This window comes from Rhodamnia argentea, chromosome 8 (genome assembly GCF_020921035.1).
Source record: "Rhodamnia argentea isolate NSW1041297 chromosome 8, ASM2092103v1, whole genome shotgun sequence".
Classification (NCBI taxonomy): Eukaryota; Viridiplantae; Streptophyta; class Magnoliopsida; order Myrtales; family Myrtaceae; genus Rhodamnia; species Rhodamnia argentea.
Genome location: NC_063157.1, coordinates 35,268 through 49,287, shown reverse-complemented (window position 1 = coordinate 49,287; position 14,020 = coordinate 35,268). Strand labels below are relative to the sequence as shown.

Below are 14,020 nucleotides of genomic sequence, written 5' to 3'. Positions count from 1 at the left end.
TATAACGACTCCGTCGGAGACTATTCCTCAACTACCCTCCATAGATACACGACAAATATGCAAAATATAATTATTCGTCTGCACGGTCATTTTCAGTTTCACTCCACAGAAAAACAACTGCGGGTGGGGGGACCGTTCATGACGTGGGGTTGGGTTTGGTTTGGTTAATCATCTCATTATCTACTCTCACCCGGATTGTTACACGTTTACACTCCAGAACTCGAACGACCTGGCAGAAATGGGAAGAGGTCAAGCGTGCAAATTAACAGTGGAAAGGAAAAGGACTAAGTAAAGAATAAGACCCAGCCAACTTCCCTACCCTTTCCCTCATTATTCATTTCCTTCGCATCAATTATGCTAACTCGGATCACCCAAAACCCAGTTAAAAAAATATAACCTTCCAAGCGCACGCTAGAATGAGCCTGCAAGGGAGAATTTTCAGTCATTTTAATATGGGGTTTTGTTTAACAGCATTTGAATGATATTTACAAAATATTAGATAATGAAGAGGACATGTATGTTTTCTCGAAGGGAGCTTTGTTTGACACGGCAAACGCAATTCCTAGTAGAAAAAGTCAGGAAAGTCAATCACGTTTGCAGAAAAGAGACCTCGGACATTTCTGAAAGAACCATATGGAAAAGTATGTGCGAAAAAATATGTCCTTCTGAGCGTATTTTCGAAAAATGATGGGTGGGAGGCAGTGACCCGCCCTTTGACCTTCTCCAAAAGGATAGCCATGATGAAATCGTCAGGACTCAGGATGGATGGTTGTGACTTGTGAGTTGTTTTCTCTCTCCTTGTGCTAAGCAAAGAGAAAGGTTGGTTACGTATGTATGTGTATTTGAATCGAAACATGAGATCCAATCTGGGTCGAGTAATGACGATACCATCAATAGAATATTCGACAGACTACCAAATTGGAGTAGCTAGGTCTAGGTTGGCATATCGACATTTGCAATCAATCACACGACATTGCCAGGAGAGGGAGAGCACGTGTTAATGAACAAGTTAATAAACTGCCCCAGCTACAAATGGCCCATGCGCCAGAGACCTTTCGTGCGGCTCGCAGATTCCCACCATAGAGTTACTTAAGTTTGTTTGTGTCACTCTTCCCCATCTCGTCCCATGCTAATACATGCGTGTTAGAGTAATTAGTCTACAAAATCGAATGTTTTTAGCTGTATCTTTTGTGGCGTTGGGTGAAAAATATCCTATCTAAATAGACATTCCAAATTTAAATTGGGATTTTGGATGATCCATCGTATGAAACAACCACAAATCTTCATTGGAGTTGAATTTCTAGTTTTGGTTTTAGCACTTAAAGTGAGTAAGGTGCATTCGGCAGTAATAGTCAATTGCGTGGCTTGTTTGGATAATTATTAAAAAAAAAAGTCCTAAATCTTTTAATTTGTCTAATTTAATCCCGAGACCTTTTTAGCGATTTATTAGTATAGTCATTCATGCCAATTTTGATCGGTAATAACCGACGTGAACGCTGGAAATCTTACGTGATACGGCCCATGTTAACGTGGATGATTTTTTTGCATTTTTTTTATTTTTATATATTTTTAAATTTTTCTGGCCGGCTGTTTTTTTTTTTTTTTTTTCCTGGCTGGCTTTTTTCAATTTTTTTGACTGGTGTGGGCCATGCCATTGCTGAGGCTTGGCGACCGGTAGAAGGAGAAAGAAAAAGAAAAAGGTAGGGTATACCACAAAGATGATATTTTATACCACGAGTAGTGTGTGAACATCATAAATCACACTAAAGATTCTTGAACATTTTATACAGAGAACAGTTGAATCCTCAATGCTTCGAAAACTAGGATGAAGTTTTTGAAATTCCTGCAATCGTCCTAACTTGTGTTGTCAAGTCCCCGGAAGATCGACCTTTCACGGCATGGAGCGTGATTTTGATTACATCTATGCAAAATAAATTGAAGCTTTCGTTGCCAACTATTAGTGAATTTCTCATGACTTGAAAGTTGAATCTCTAGTTCCTCACGGATGGAGGGACGAATTTGCGAATTATCCATGCCATGTATCTCTCCTCCCTTGAAGATCTTGCATAGCAAAGCCGAGACCCTGCGAATCAGAAGATCCATACCAGGAACAAGTAGTTCTATCTAGAGAGGAAGTGGTTTATTTGCCCCTAATCCTATGAAATTGGCAATTGTCAACCCCAACTCAACTGTTTTGCAGATTAGACAAAATTGACATTTTGATTACGGCACGTGTTAGGATTAGGCGCACAAATATAACGAAATAGAGAGTAAAAGCGAGAAAAAAAATCAAAACACAAGGTTTTTCCACCGATAAACTAGATACACATCCAGCATATAACTACAATATGTTAGCACATTTCACCTCTTTGTTACAACTTTCAATTATAAAAAAGAGATTATATATAATAGTAGTTATGATGCGGTGAGTTTTATACTTCTCATCGATGGGAAGACACGTGATTGAGCACATATTTTTCAATTGATAGTTTGGGTTTGGGCCCATGGATAGCTCATGCTATGTATACTATTTTTCGCTTGTAATTAAATGATATAACGAGACGTTTGAGGTGATAATTATAGTGGAATCCTCTACTCGCCGTAGCTCTAGTCTAAGAGTAAACCAGGATAAATCTTGTGTCGATTTCTCTTTGTCGCTTTACACTTTACTTTGTTGTGGTTATGCGCTAAATCCTAACAAGTTATTCATTGGTCCAAGCCCAAACTGCTAATAAAATATGTCTTGCAGAGCGGGGCCGTTGTGCCTTTCTATTGATGAAGAGTATGAACCGCACTCTAACGGCCCTTTCACCTAGCCATTTGCTAAATATTCTCTCTAAACTTGCTTTAAATGCACACAACCCAATTTCAGTTTGATGAGTACAGTAAAGATACAATGGTGACATGTTCGGGTTTGAGATTGCAGTATGAAGTGTAAGCACGTCTTTTAAGAGCTACGTGCACTTCACAAATACGTATTTTTGCATATATATAACAGCAGCAATTTCGGCATTTAGCATTTGGAAAGGGCTTTGAGGCTCTAAAGTCCTTTAGCCAAATTCAAATAATGTTTGGTTCGTTTTTTGCTTAACTTTGGGAAAATGCAATTACATTTTCAAAGGCCCCCAAAGGCTTTTAGCCGAAAGTAGCTCTATAGATATTTTGAGGAGTTACATTTCCGTAATGCAACTACAATTTTTTTTCTTTCATAATAACTTTTAATAACTTTCCTTTTTTTTTAAGGGTTTGGGCTGGCAGCCCTATTGGCCAAGGGCCGACAACCATCGCCTAGTAGCGGAGAGGTCGCCAGCCCTCTAGGCAAGGGCTCACGGTCGTTGCCCACATCCGGGTGACGGCCGTGAGCCCTTGCCTAGGTGACAACCGCAGCTCAGCAAGGGCTCACGACCCTCGCCGGGGTTGTCGCTACCGTCGCTGGTCCTCACCTGGTGGCCAGTAGAACTGCAGGCTCAACCCTAAAAAAAAAAAAGTAAAAAAAAGCATAAAAAATTATAAATTTGTTAATATGTGTCTTTTACTTTACTCTCAACACGAAAATATAAAAGTTGCAGTCATTGTATTTTTTTTTTTTTTTTGTAATTTTAAACAAATTAAAGTTAAAAAATTTAAATTGGCACACCAAAGGACTTTCCAAATGTAAGTTTGCCAAATAGTATTTTTCCCAAAGTTGCATCCCAATGCACTTTTCAATTATAGTTTACCAAATACTATTTACATTTTACCAAATTCCAAAAGACATTTCCCTAAAACTGAACCAAACAAGCCTATATAATAACCACATCAGCTTAAGGAAAGCTCATTCTTCCCCAAATAGAGAAAAGTAAATAAGGTGTCATGCCCCGACTCTCAAGCTCACGATATCCTTACCAAACTGCCACATATCACGAAGGATAATGTCTCGGGTATACTATCGACCTATGAACTTACGGCGCATGCGGAACGTGTGACACTCCCAAACATCAAGATTAGTGGGGATAGTAAAGCATAAATAAACACAATAATCAATCAAGCAAAAGACAATTTATTTCCATACTAAGAATAGATGATTCTTAACCTTATAGAGCTATCTACTACTATATTCAATCCTATGCTTCGAGGCGGCTCTCTAGGACATCAAAAAGATACACGATCGGATAAGATTAAATTCTCATCTACTTCAAAATCTCACATCACCCTCGCCTTAGCATCAACATGCCTTCAAAAAGGAAATGGCTCCACACCTAGGTCGTATAGCCCCGACCGGAAGAAGGCTCTGCCTCCATGTCAGACTCGGGGTCCACTATCTTCCCGTCGGGTGTATCAAGGTCCATTGGGTCCCAAACATGGGCATAAATGGCTGAATAAGGTGGCCCTTCAAACCCACAAAGCGGGCCAAACAGACCATCTCCATCACGAAAATACCAGGCCTTGAAGAGATGTGCCACCAGGTATAGCATCCCCTCATCGATCCAGATTGTCGTGACGTGATGCTCCCAAACATGCTCCTTGCCCACAATAGGATAAGACGTAATATTAAGCGACCGGGTCGACGGAACCCCGAATCTAACAGGCCTCTCCATTACTTGAGACTTGAAAGGTTAAATAACGGAATGAGAAATTAATCTTAGTGAGTCAATGCCTAAGCCTGGCCAGGGCATTGATTCGCTCGTAATGTTCTAACAAACAACTATAACATAACATAACGTATATCTCAATTACATGCAAGCTTACCCTCCAGAAGCCACATATAATGCTATGTAGACACCACATAACTGTCAAATCAACCAGACCAATTCATTGGCAATGCATCACATCACTTGCATGGACAGGACACCACATGCAGCCTATTTATTATTAGAAACGATATATAGGTCCATCACACTAGTGATAGTCCATGTTACCTCCGGCAACGGCTTTTAATAGTCCATGTTACCTTGCTCGACCAACCGTAAGACAATGATTGTCGACACGGCACGAAGCTAACATGAATCCTTATAAAGGCTTCGGCCTTTCACAAGCCGCAACCGGCAAACGAACATCTAGAAGACAATGACTAATGCGTATCCAATAATCAGAAGACAATGATTGCCAAGACCGACTAATCAGAAGACAATGATTATCAAAATTCTTAGTTATGTGACCACTCAAGCATTCCGACATCTAGCCAGTTCATATCTTTGAATTTAGTCGAATGCACATACACGCATGCTCAAAGACTTGGCCCGAAGCCTTTTTGTGCTAAAACATGCAATTTGATCTCACACATGGTCACATATGACCGACCTTTCAAGCAACTCGAGACGATTAGCCCCCAATCAAGCACTCTTAACAATCAACAGTTGATTCAAGCATTCAAATCCAACAATTCAAGAGTCGATTAATCAATTGAAGCTAGTCGATTTCAATATCAATTTCAAATCCAATCGACAATCAATTGTACGCTCGTCTCTAACTTATCTTTCACTCGCGATCAATCAATCACTATCAATCAATTCTAATCATTATTTAGCCACAGATGATTTAGCTAATCAACTAACTTAACTAATTACGGTCATTTACCCTAAACCAAGGCTTCAACTAATCCGACCGTAATTAATCTACCTAAATACCATAACGAGCTAATTAATCTAATTTCGAACGCAATTAACGTCCTAACCAAGAGTTAGCAATTAACTCACTAGTTAATCAAGCTCGGGCGACAATGGCGACTCGTGGCGGCGGCCCTCGACTCGGTGAACTCCCGAGGCTCTCACGGTCAAACTTGATCTTCGAGCTCCAAGCTTGGTCGAGGGTGGTTTGTGGTAGGTGGCGATACTCTAGGACAGTGGCACGGGCTCGAGGGTGGAGGTTGGTGGTCTTCGATGGTCGGAATAGCCACGAACAGTGGCTGTACAGGGCGGAGCAAGGGCGGCCAGAGCAGGGCAAGGTGTCCGGAACGGGGGAAACGACTGCGACGAGTTGATTTGTGGGGTTCTCGGGCGGTCCAAAGGTTGGGGGAAGGGTTGGCCAAGGTCGGGGGGTCTCCGGGTTGGTTGAGGGTGGCGGAGACCACGGCGGAGGGCGGCCGAAGGTGGCGGTGCAGTAGCTCGGCACCGAACAAGGAAGGCGGGTTAGAGCAGGGAAGGTTCGCCGGGGGCCGAATCGAGCTCCACGGGCGCCGATCGGCTTCCAGCGGCTTCGAGGAATAACGAGGGGTCAAGGGTGGCTGCTTGGAGTAGTCGGTGAGCCGCAGAGATGGCGAGGTAGCTCCGGGACTCCAAAATAGGGGATCGGGTCGAAACAGGACATGTCAGCCTGTGAGAGCTACTCATGGCGGTCCGGCGGGGTACGGGCGGCGACCGATGGGAAGACGATGTAGCACGAAGGGCTTGGCTAGGGTGGTGACATCACCCGGTGGCTTGAGCAGGCTGAAGCCGGGCATGGTCCAAGGTAGAATAGAACAGAGTAGCGGTCAAGCGGGCGGGGTTGTCCTTCGCGAAGGTTGACAGTGAGCTAAGTCCAACAACAACGGCAGTGAGGCGACGTGGAGCGAAGGTGTAAGGCGTCGGGGGTGGTGGTGGCGTCGGGGGCAACAACCAAGAGGTAGAAGGAGGAAGGTGTCGCACGGTGTATAGGGATTGAGAAGGTAGACAAGAGAGAGAGAGAGAGAGAGTTGACTAGGGAGGGTTGGGGATTTGACTAGTAGGTGAGTGATGTGATTGGTAGAAGAGTGGATAGGACACGAGTGGGGCCCACCAAGGATTTTGAATTGTTTTCTCTTCTAGCACATAATTGGAGGGGCAAAAAGATAATTTGGCATTTTGGGATTGAACGAATTTTTGGTGTACTGAAGGGAGGGCATTTTGGTCTTTTCACAAACTAGGCTCGGTTAGGATTAGGCTCAGGCGTGAGGATTTAAATCCTAAATCGCGATGACTAAGATTTTTGAAACCTAATCTAATCTGACCGACGTTTCGGGAATCGTCCAAAGTTCGTCCCTTAATTCCTTACGATCCAAAATTTTATATAACTGAAATTCAATATTAATTCTTTTTATTGAATTTAGACACTTTACAAAAGTTGAATTTTCAGGGCGTCACATAAGGTCACCGGGAAAATTTGGCTGCCCGATACGTAATCGCCTGGGAATTTCAAAGCAAGGTCATTTGTATAAACTACCATAAAAGCAACCATCGTGGATCAACAACCATCATCCCAGACACTAAGCTACCTGCAATCTTACTTGGGTATGCCATTGCAAGAGATGGATATTGAAAGAGATTATCCTGCAGTTGCCTTTTCTAGTTACAGATTTATTATGAACCTGCCTGTCCATGTAATGCAGGTACTTAGACACGTTAAGAGATACACACAAATAAGTTGAAGCAGATACACACAAGAAGCCATATTAACGAGCACTCCTTTATAATTCAAGGAGGTCCATCATTAGAATATCAACCAAACGGCGCCGTCACATCTGTCCTATTAACCACCGTGCACATAAGCATGGAAGCGGTCCAACTTCTCATTATGCTAACTGACAACTGCATGAACCACATCTCCAACGGAAACCATGCCCATCATCCCAACTTCATTAAACAATGGAATGTGCCTGATGCAGTCATCATCCATCTCAACTTATTATTTCAGAGTAATCCATACTTTAACTAGGTCAATCCAATTTTCTGACATTTAAGTACGGAAGAGCCTTGATAAACTGCAGGCCATCAAATAAAATTAGGCGTCTTCTGCCATCAGCCTTTACAAGCATGCAGCACTTAACGACATTAACATCAGCAACAGACCCATGTACGCTGCCACCATAACCAACTGTACTAGTCACAAGCTGCTTTGCATTCAGCGGTAGTAATCTTAACCTGCAGCATGAGCTCTTACGAGAGAGGCTGCAATTGCCAGTTACCTCCTCAGTCATGATGTCTCCAACCTTGGTCCGAATTCGACGATCTTCCCTTTTCAATGATCTTCCTGAGGTAATCTGGAAAAAGACGAGTGAAAGAACAAAAAAATCGTACAGGTATGGAGTCCTGAATTGATTGGAATATAAGGATGCCATGCTTTACCACCAAGGTACAGTACAGATGACACCGCATGAAACAGCATTCCAAGAAGTTGCACATGTAAAAGCTTTCTCAGCAAAATGGCGGAACTACACCCAGCTATTTCGTTTAAATCGCATAATAATACTAATCCAAACAACTTCAGAACGTATCACACAATGATTTAACCATCACCCTCAAATTGGAAAGAATAACATCCTCTTTATTTAGGAAAGTCCATAAATGAACAATATGTTAAGGACGGATTTATGGGGTAATGGGCGTATAAATTGCTATCAGATTGCAGAAAAGCAATTAAACTTCATCAGCTGAGGACACCTACGACTCCCCAATGAACCTAGCGTACGAAATTGTTTACCCGCAAGTTTTCATGAATTTCAAATTCTTGCAGAAATAAAAGCTTCTTGAGACAAGTCAAGCCCGAAATGCCCCAAAGTGCCCAGTCAAGATTAAATGTAGCCAGGCCTTTTTCAATGCGCAGTGTCCACTTGCGACGCCATGCCTTCATACAACACTTACATAGATGCTCTCATCTTTAATCCGAGTAGCTTCCTTCTATTTTTCCTATGTACCACGCGTTTTCACATTCACACTACAAACTCTCTTAGCACTTTAATGTTTTGACAACTTGCCAATTTAATTATAAACCTTTTAATTGCGTCAAGTCCTAAACCTTATGATGATTTGCCAATTTATTCATAAATCTTTTAACGATTTTTCAATTTAGTCCTTCTCTTGGCCAAAAATAGCTAACGTAGCGGTCTAATCGGACCGCACGTACTACGTGGCACGACCGACACAAACGTGGACAATTATTTACATTTCTTAGAACTTTTTATAAATATTTTGAAGTTTTCCTTTGTTTCTTTTTTCTTTTCTTTCTTTCTTTTTCCTTCTTTCTTTGGCTAGTCACCATGCGTCGGCGATAGCAAGCTACAGGCTAGAGGCGAGGGCTAGCAAGATTGACCTCACTAAACCCTCGCCAAGGGGGCAAGGTGATATTGACCTCAACCTCGCCCTCGCTTGGCAAGGGTCGAGCCTCAACTTCACCATCATTGGGTGAGGTCAACTTCGCTATGCCACTGGTGAGGATTGACCTCATTGTTGATGGGCAAGGGTGAGCCTGGCAAGATAGAGGAAGAAGGGAAAAAAGGGAAAACGAATAAAATAAAATATAAAAATTTTTCCATGTCAGTTATTTTTGGCCAAAATTAATCAGAAAGACTAAATTGGCAAGTTATCAAAAGGTTTAGGAATAAATTGACAAAAATTAAAAATTTTAGGACTGAATTAGCAGCGTTACAATAAGTTTAGGGCATTTTGGACAATTTTACCTTTTCAATATTAACAACCTTAGTTGGAGATGTAGTTAGGATATAAAAAACAAATTCTTGAAGTTTCAATGTAGGTACATGTAGTCTAAGGACGGCAGTATCTCCACCCCCATTTTGGCTAAGATACGCCTTTTTTCTAGTTAACTTATTGACTTACCCTCTTCACTTTATTGTCTCTTTTTTCTATTAGGCTTACTCACAAAAATGCTTTTGTTTCTATCTTCTATCACATCAATTTCATGATACAAATGCTCCATTACACCTAAGAAAATATCGCCTTAACATGCATCTTCTTATCACTTTGGCTAGAAAATATTGTCCATTTTAATATATTGTCTCATTTCTTCAATTACAAGATATCTCAATTTATGACAGCTCATAAACACACAATTTATTGCCAATTTTTTTTTTTATCAAATAGTTTGGGTGAAACTACATTTCAAAGCCAAAAATTAAAATTCATTTTAATCATCTAGCCAATTTGTGAAAAAAATGGAAAAGAAAAATTGATCAAAATATGAAAAAGGTTCATTTGTCAGAAGCATGATCAAATGTCCAACATATTTATATTAAGATCATATCTAAATATTAGCAAAAGATAAGTACATAAGGGAAAAGAAGAAGAAGAAAACTTCTTGCTGATGTAATCATAATGACGAAAGTAATTAATATCAATTGTAGGGCCAATCTCATATTAAGTGGAATAACACTTTAAAATATGCTTAAAACTTTCCTTTGAAAAGATACTTTGAAAGTGAAGGTGCAAATAAATTGTCAACGTTCATCTTACAATTCTTATTGCAATGTAAAAATCTCAAAAGAAAGCACAAATCAGCTATGTTTAACTTTAAAAATCTAAGAACTTATTTTGAAATAACACTCACAATGTCAAAATTGGCTCGATGTTAGATTGAATTTTTATTTTGAAGTACATTTTCCTTCATACTATTTTATAAAAAAAAAAAAAGGCAATTAATTATGTGTTCATAAGCCGTCAAAGCTAGAAATTTTTTACGTCCTATGAAACTTTTGTGATTTAAAATATGAGATAAAAAATTAAATGTAATGATCTTCTCTAGGCAAAGTTATAACAGGATGTAGGATAAGATAATATCTTGTTGGGTGAAATTTGACATGTATATTGTGAGGCTGATAAAGATAAGAGAGATGATAAAAATATAAAGTATTTTTTTTTGGGTTATCCTCATAAAGCTAAGAGAGTTTCTTGGTAAGTTCACTGAAAACTGGAGTGTTTTAGGCAAAAAGAGTATGGAAATATCGCCGCATGTAGTCTAATTGTTTATGTGGAGTTTTTTCTTCAACTGAATAAAATAACCAATAGTGGTAGGTTCGAAGTTGAATCGAACGTAAAGCAGCCAAACATTTTCGTCGGAAGCAGGTAATAAAAGGTCCAACTTGAACGAGTTTGAAGGTGGAAGGTCAGATCACCGAACATAGTGCAATGGGAAAATTTGACAGGATTCGACTGATTTAGGATGATTATGGGGGACATCATTAATTAATTACTTCATCTTTCCTGTTTGAGATGTTACTCACAGGAGGTTTATGTCACACACGTATAATGAGCGATTCAAAAGGCCGGCATCCGTCAAATCGCTTATAACTGTAGGAGACAGTAAGCTATGTGTTCTCATCAGAAAGAAGACATGTGCCTCCAATTAAGGACCGAGTAAGATGCATGAGGGAAAGTAAATACACGAGGAACATAAGGTTTTTGTTAAACAGGACAAACGACAAGCACCAACAGTAGCGGTGAGGCGCGTAAATGTGAACATACAGAAGAAGAGGAAGAAGAAGAAGAAGAAGAATCAAAGAAGGTGAAGATATTGAGGGGTCAAGGGCCTGAAGACGGTGGGAGCTTTGGACTCAATGAAGGCCAGCTGAGACCGGGAGAGGAGCAGGTAGACCACCCAGTCGCCGTTGGAGAGCGGGCTGGGCATGGGCATAACGTACCCGGTTTCCCCTCCCCACGGGAAGTGGTAGGACCCCAGCACTGGCTTCCCCCACCCGAAGTCCATCTCACTCACCGGGAACCTCAGCCCCGATGATACCACAAATGCCGTTGACCCTTCCTCCTCCTCCTCGCTCCCCAGCTTGCAGTATATCCTTGTCACCCCTGGCGCCGGCCGGTGCTCTTCCACCCAGTCTATCAGGTCCAGGAAGTGCTCCCTCGTTGCCGCTCCCTCCACAAACTCATGCACCGCCTCCGCTACCCAGCTCAGCGGCTTCTCCACCACCTCCCTCGCCCTCTTCTCTCCAAATGGTATCGACAGCACGTTCCCAAAGTAGGACGCCATGGGCGTGGGCTTGTCGTCTCCGTCCTGACTCATCAACCTATACCTGCCATCCACCACGATCCCCATCCTCGATATCATCTTGTTGTCCTCGTTATTAGCAACCAAGGATGATGAGGACGCGGAGGATTCGGCCACCATCTTCCAAAGGAAAGCGCTGAACGACTCCAACTTAGACCTCTTGCTTCCGTTGGAGCTGGTCGTATGCTGCAACTCGCTTAGCTGGGCGGCCGTCACGTAGTAGATGCGGCTTACCAGACGGTCGTCGTCCCTCGATGTCGTGGGCTCGAATTCATCATCCACCTGCTGCTTGTGCTTAGGAGGTGGGGGCAATGCGGAGATGGGCACGTACATGCGGTCTAGAGAAGGGTTGACGCAGAGTGGACGCCTAGGGTGGAGAAGAGAGCGGCGGAAGGAAGGAGGGAGCGAGATGGGGGCATCGGAGCGAGCCGTCTCTGCCCAAAACACCATGAACATGTTGGCCGAGTAGGCGTCAGCTATCCGATGGTCAAACGTACACGCCACCACTATTCCCCCACACTTTAGCTCCGTTGCCTGAATGTTTTCCATGGATAAGATTTGTACAAGTCTTAAGTCTATTAGCAACTTTTATAGTAGACAGAATCAATCCCAATACAGAAATTATCTATGTCCAGATGAAACCTAGTGTAAATTCCACATATTCTTGACATATATTTGGTATATTTATTCATACATCAACAAAAAGTTATTTCATGATGGACTTGATCTACATAATCTATCCATCATACTACATTTTTTCGGCAATACCATAGTTTTCTCTTTCCCCGTTCAATGAGGCAGTTCAATCGGTAAATTTTTTTTGTTTTATTTAGTCCTCCATTTACTTTAACTATCATATAGCCCACTCGCTACTTCTTTCCTGGATGACAGCGAAATATATAATATACACTATGTCGCTATTTCGTACAAGACTCTAACATGCCGTAGAGAGGATAGACACCTTCAAACTAACAATGAAAGAGATATTCCACCCTTTCCATATAATTATGATTTTTTCACGCTTGAGGTCCCTGGGCAACCCTGCCATAATGTTACGGTGCCTCATCATAGTCTTTTATTAATTCTAAGGTCCTCCCCCGCAAGGTTCCTCCATTCATACAATTCCATCCGTAATAGACAAAACAATATTCTCCTCCTTCATGCATCACACTGTTGTTATGTCACTGTTATAAACGGACGCTATAAACAACTGCATTATCTCAATGATCACATAATTAAATCAGTGAAGCACGACCTCTCAGATTTTTTTTTTCCCCTTCGATCATTTAGCAATAATCTTGCTATATTGTTCTCTTTCGTGTAAAGTCATTGATGTGACTTTGATTAGGACATCTTTGAATTATGACAAGGAAAACGGTAAACTACAAGAAGTGCTTGGATAACGTGTAATCGCGGACTGTAGTGTCAGACATGGGACCAAAGTCCAGCCATCATACTTCTGTCTCAACAGTGCCAAATAGTATCAAAATAAGGTTTTATTTCTGACACCTGATTAAATAACTTCAACAACATCGAGGAATGAACCAGCTTTGTGAACCATTGTCAGTAAAGGTAGAGAATCTGACCCATAGACTTACAGTTAGATGGTAACTATTCCATTTGACGCTGGTTATACTTATACGTCCATGCATACACAGAAGATTTAAGAAAAAGGATTGTAGATCTAGGTGAAATGAAGATGAAAATGGGTGCATATACAGTGATCTAATCTCTTGATATGGACAAACGGTATATAGTGTGGCTGTATCTAATATCAATACCTGAACGGCAAGCACGCCCCGCTTCTTTGCAGGAACCAGTTTCCCTTCAATGGTTTCGTCGGGATTATACAGGTTGAGATGGCAGAGTTCTATGTCCGCGAAAGCTTCGACGAAGTCCACCCCGCGATTGTTGCACAGGAGCTCAGGCTCCCCAACCGAGTTCTGGACCACCTCTCCGGCGAGAGCATAGTAGGAGATCAGAGCTTGGGCCAAGGCGGCTTTCAGAATACGAACCATGGACCCATATTCAAGCCTCTGCGAGGTGGAGGTGGTGGTTGGGTTGATGTAGCAGAAGAATACGCCAAAGTCAAGCGGAGGCAAGAGCAAGTCGAGGTTGGAGAGGTGCAGCCAATGCTCTTGCATGGGCAGTGGTGCCGCCACCACTTCTCTCTTGTCCAACTTCAACACGAACTCTCCGCCTGCACCTGCAACTGCACCCATTTCGTTTACTATGTATGGAGAGAGAGAGAGAGAGAGAGAGAGAGAGAGAGAGAGAGAGAGGAGAAGATGGAAAG

The 14,020-nt window shown here is 41.8% G+C and overlaps 1 protein-coding gene across 1 annotated transcript; it reads right to left on the bottom strand.

Annotated features, from left to right (window-relative positions):
* Positions 1-11,039: 11,039 nt before the first annotated feature.
* On the bottom strand, positions 11,040-14,020 carry LOC115755820 (coniferyl alcohol acyltransferase-like). The gene is made up of 2 exons (XM_030695365.2): positions 13,506-14,020; positions 11,040-12,258 (listed from the first exon to the last, which is right to left on the bottom strand). The coding sequence occupies exons 1-2, from the start codon at positions 13,944-13,946 to the stop codon at positions 11,218-11,220; spliced, it is 1,482 nt and encodes a 493-aa protein (XP_030551225.2). The 5' UTR covers positions 13,947-14,020; the 3' UTR covers positions 11,040-11,217.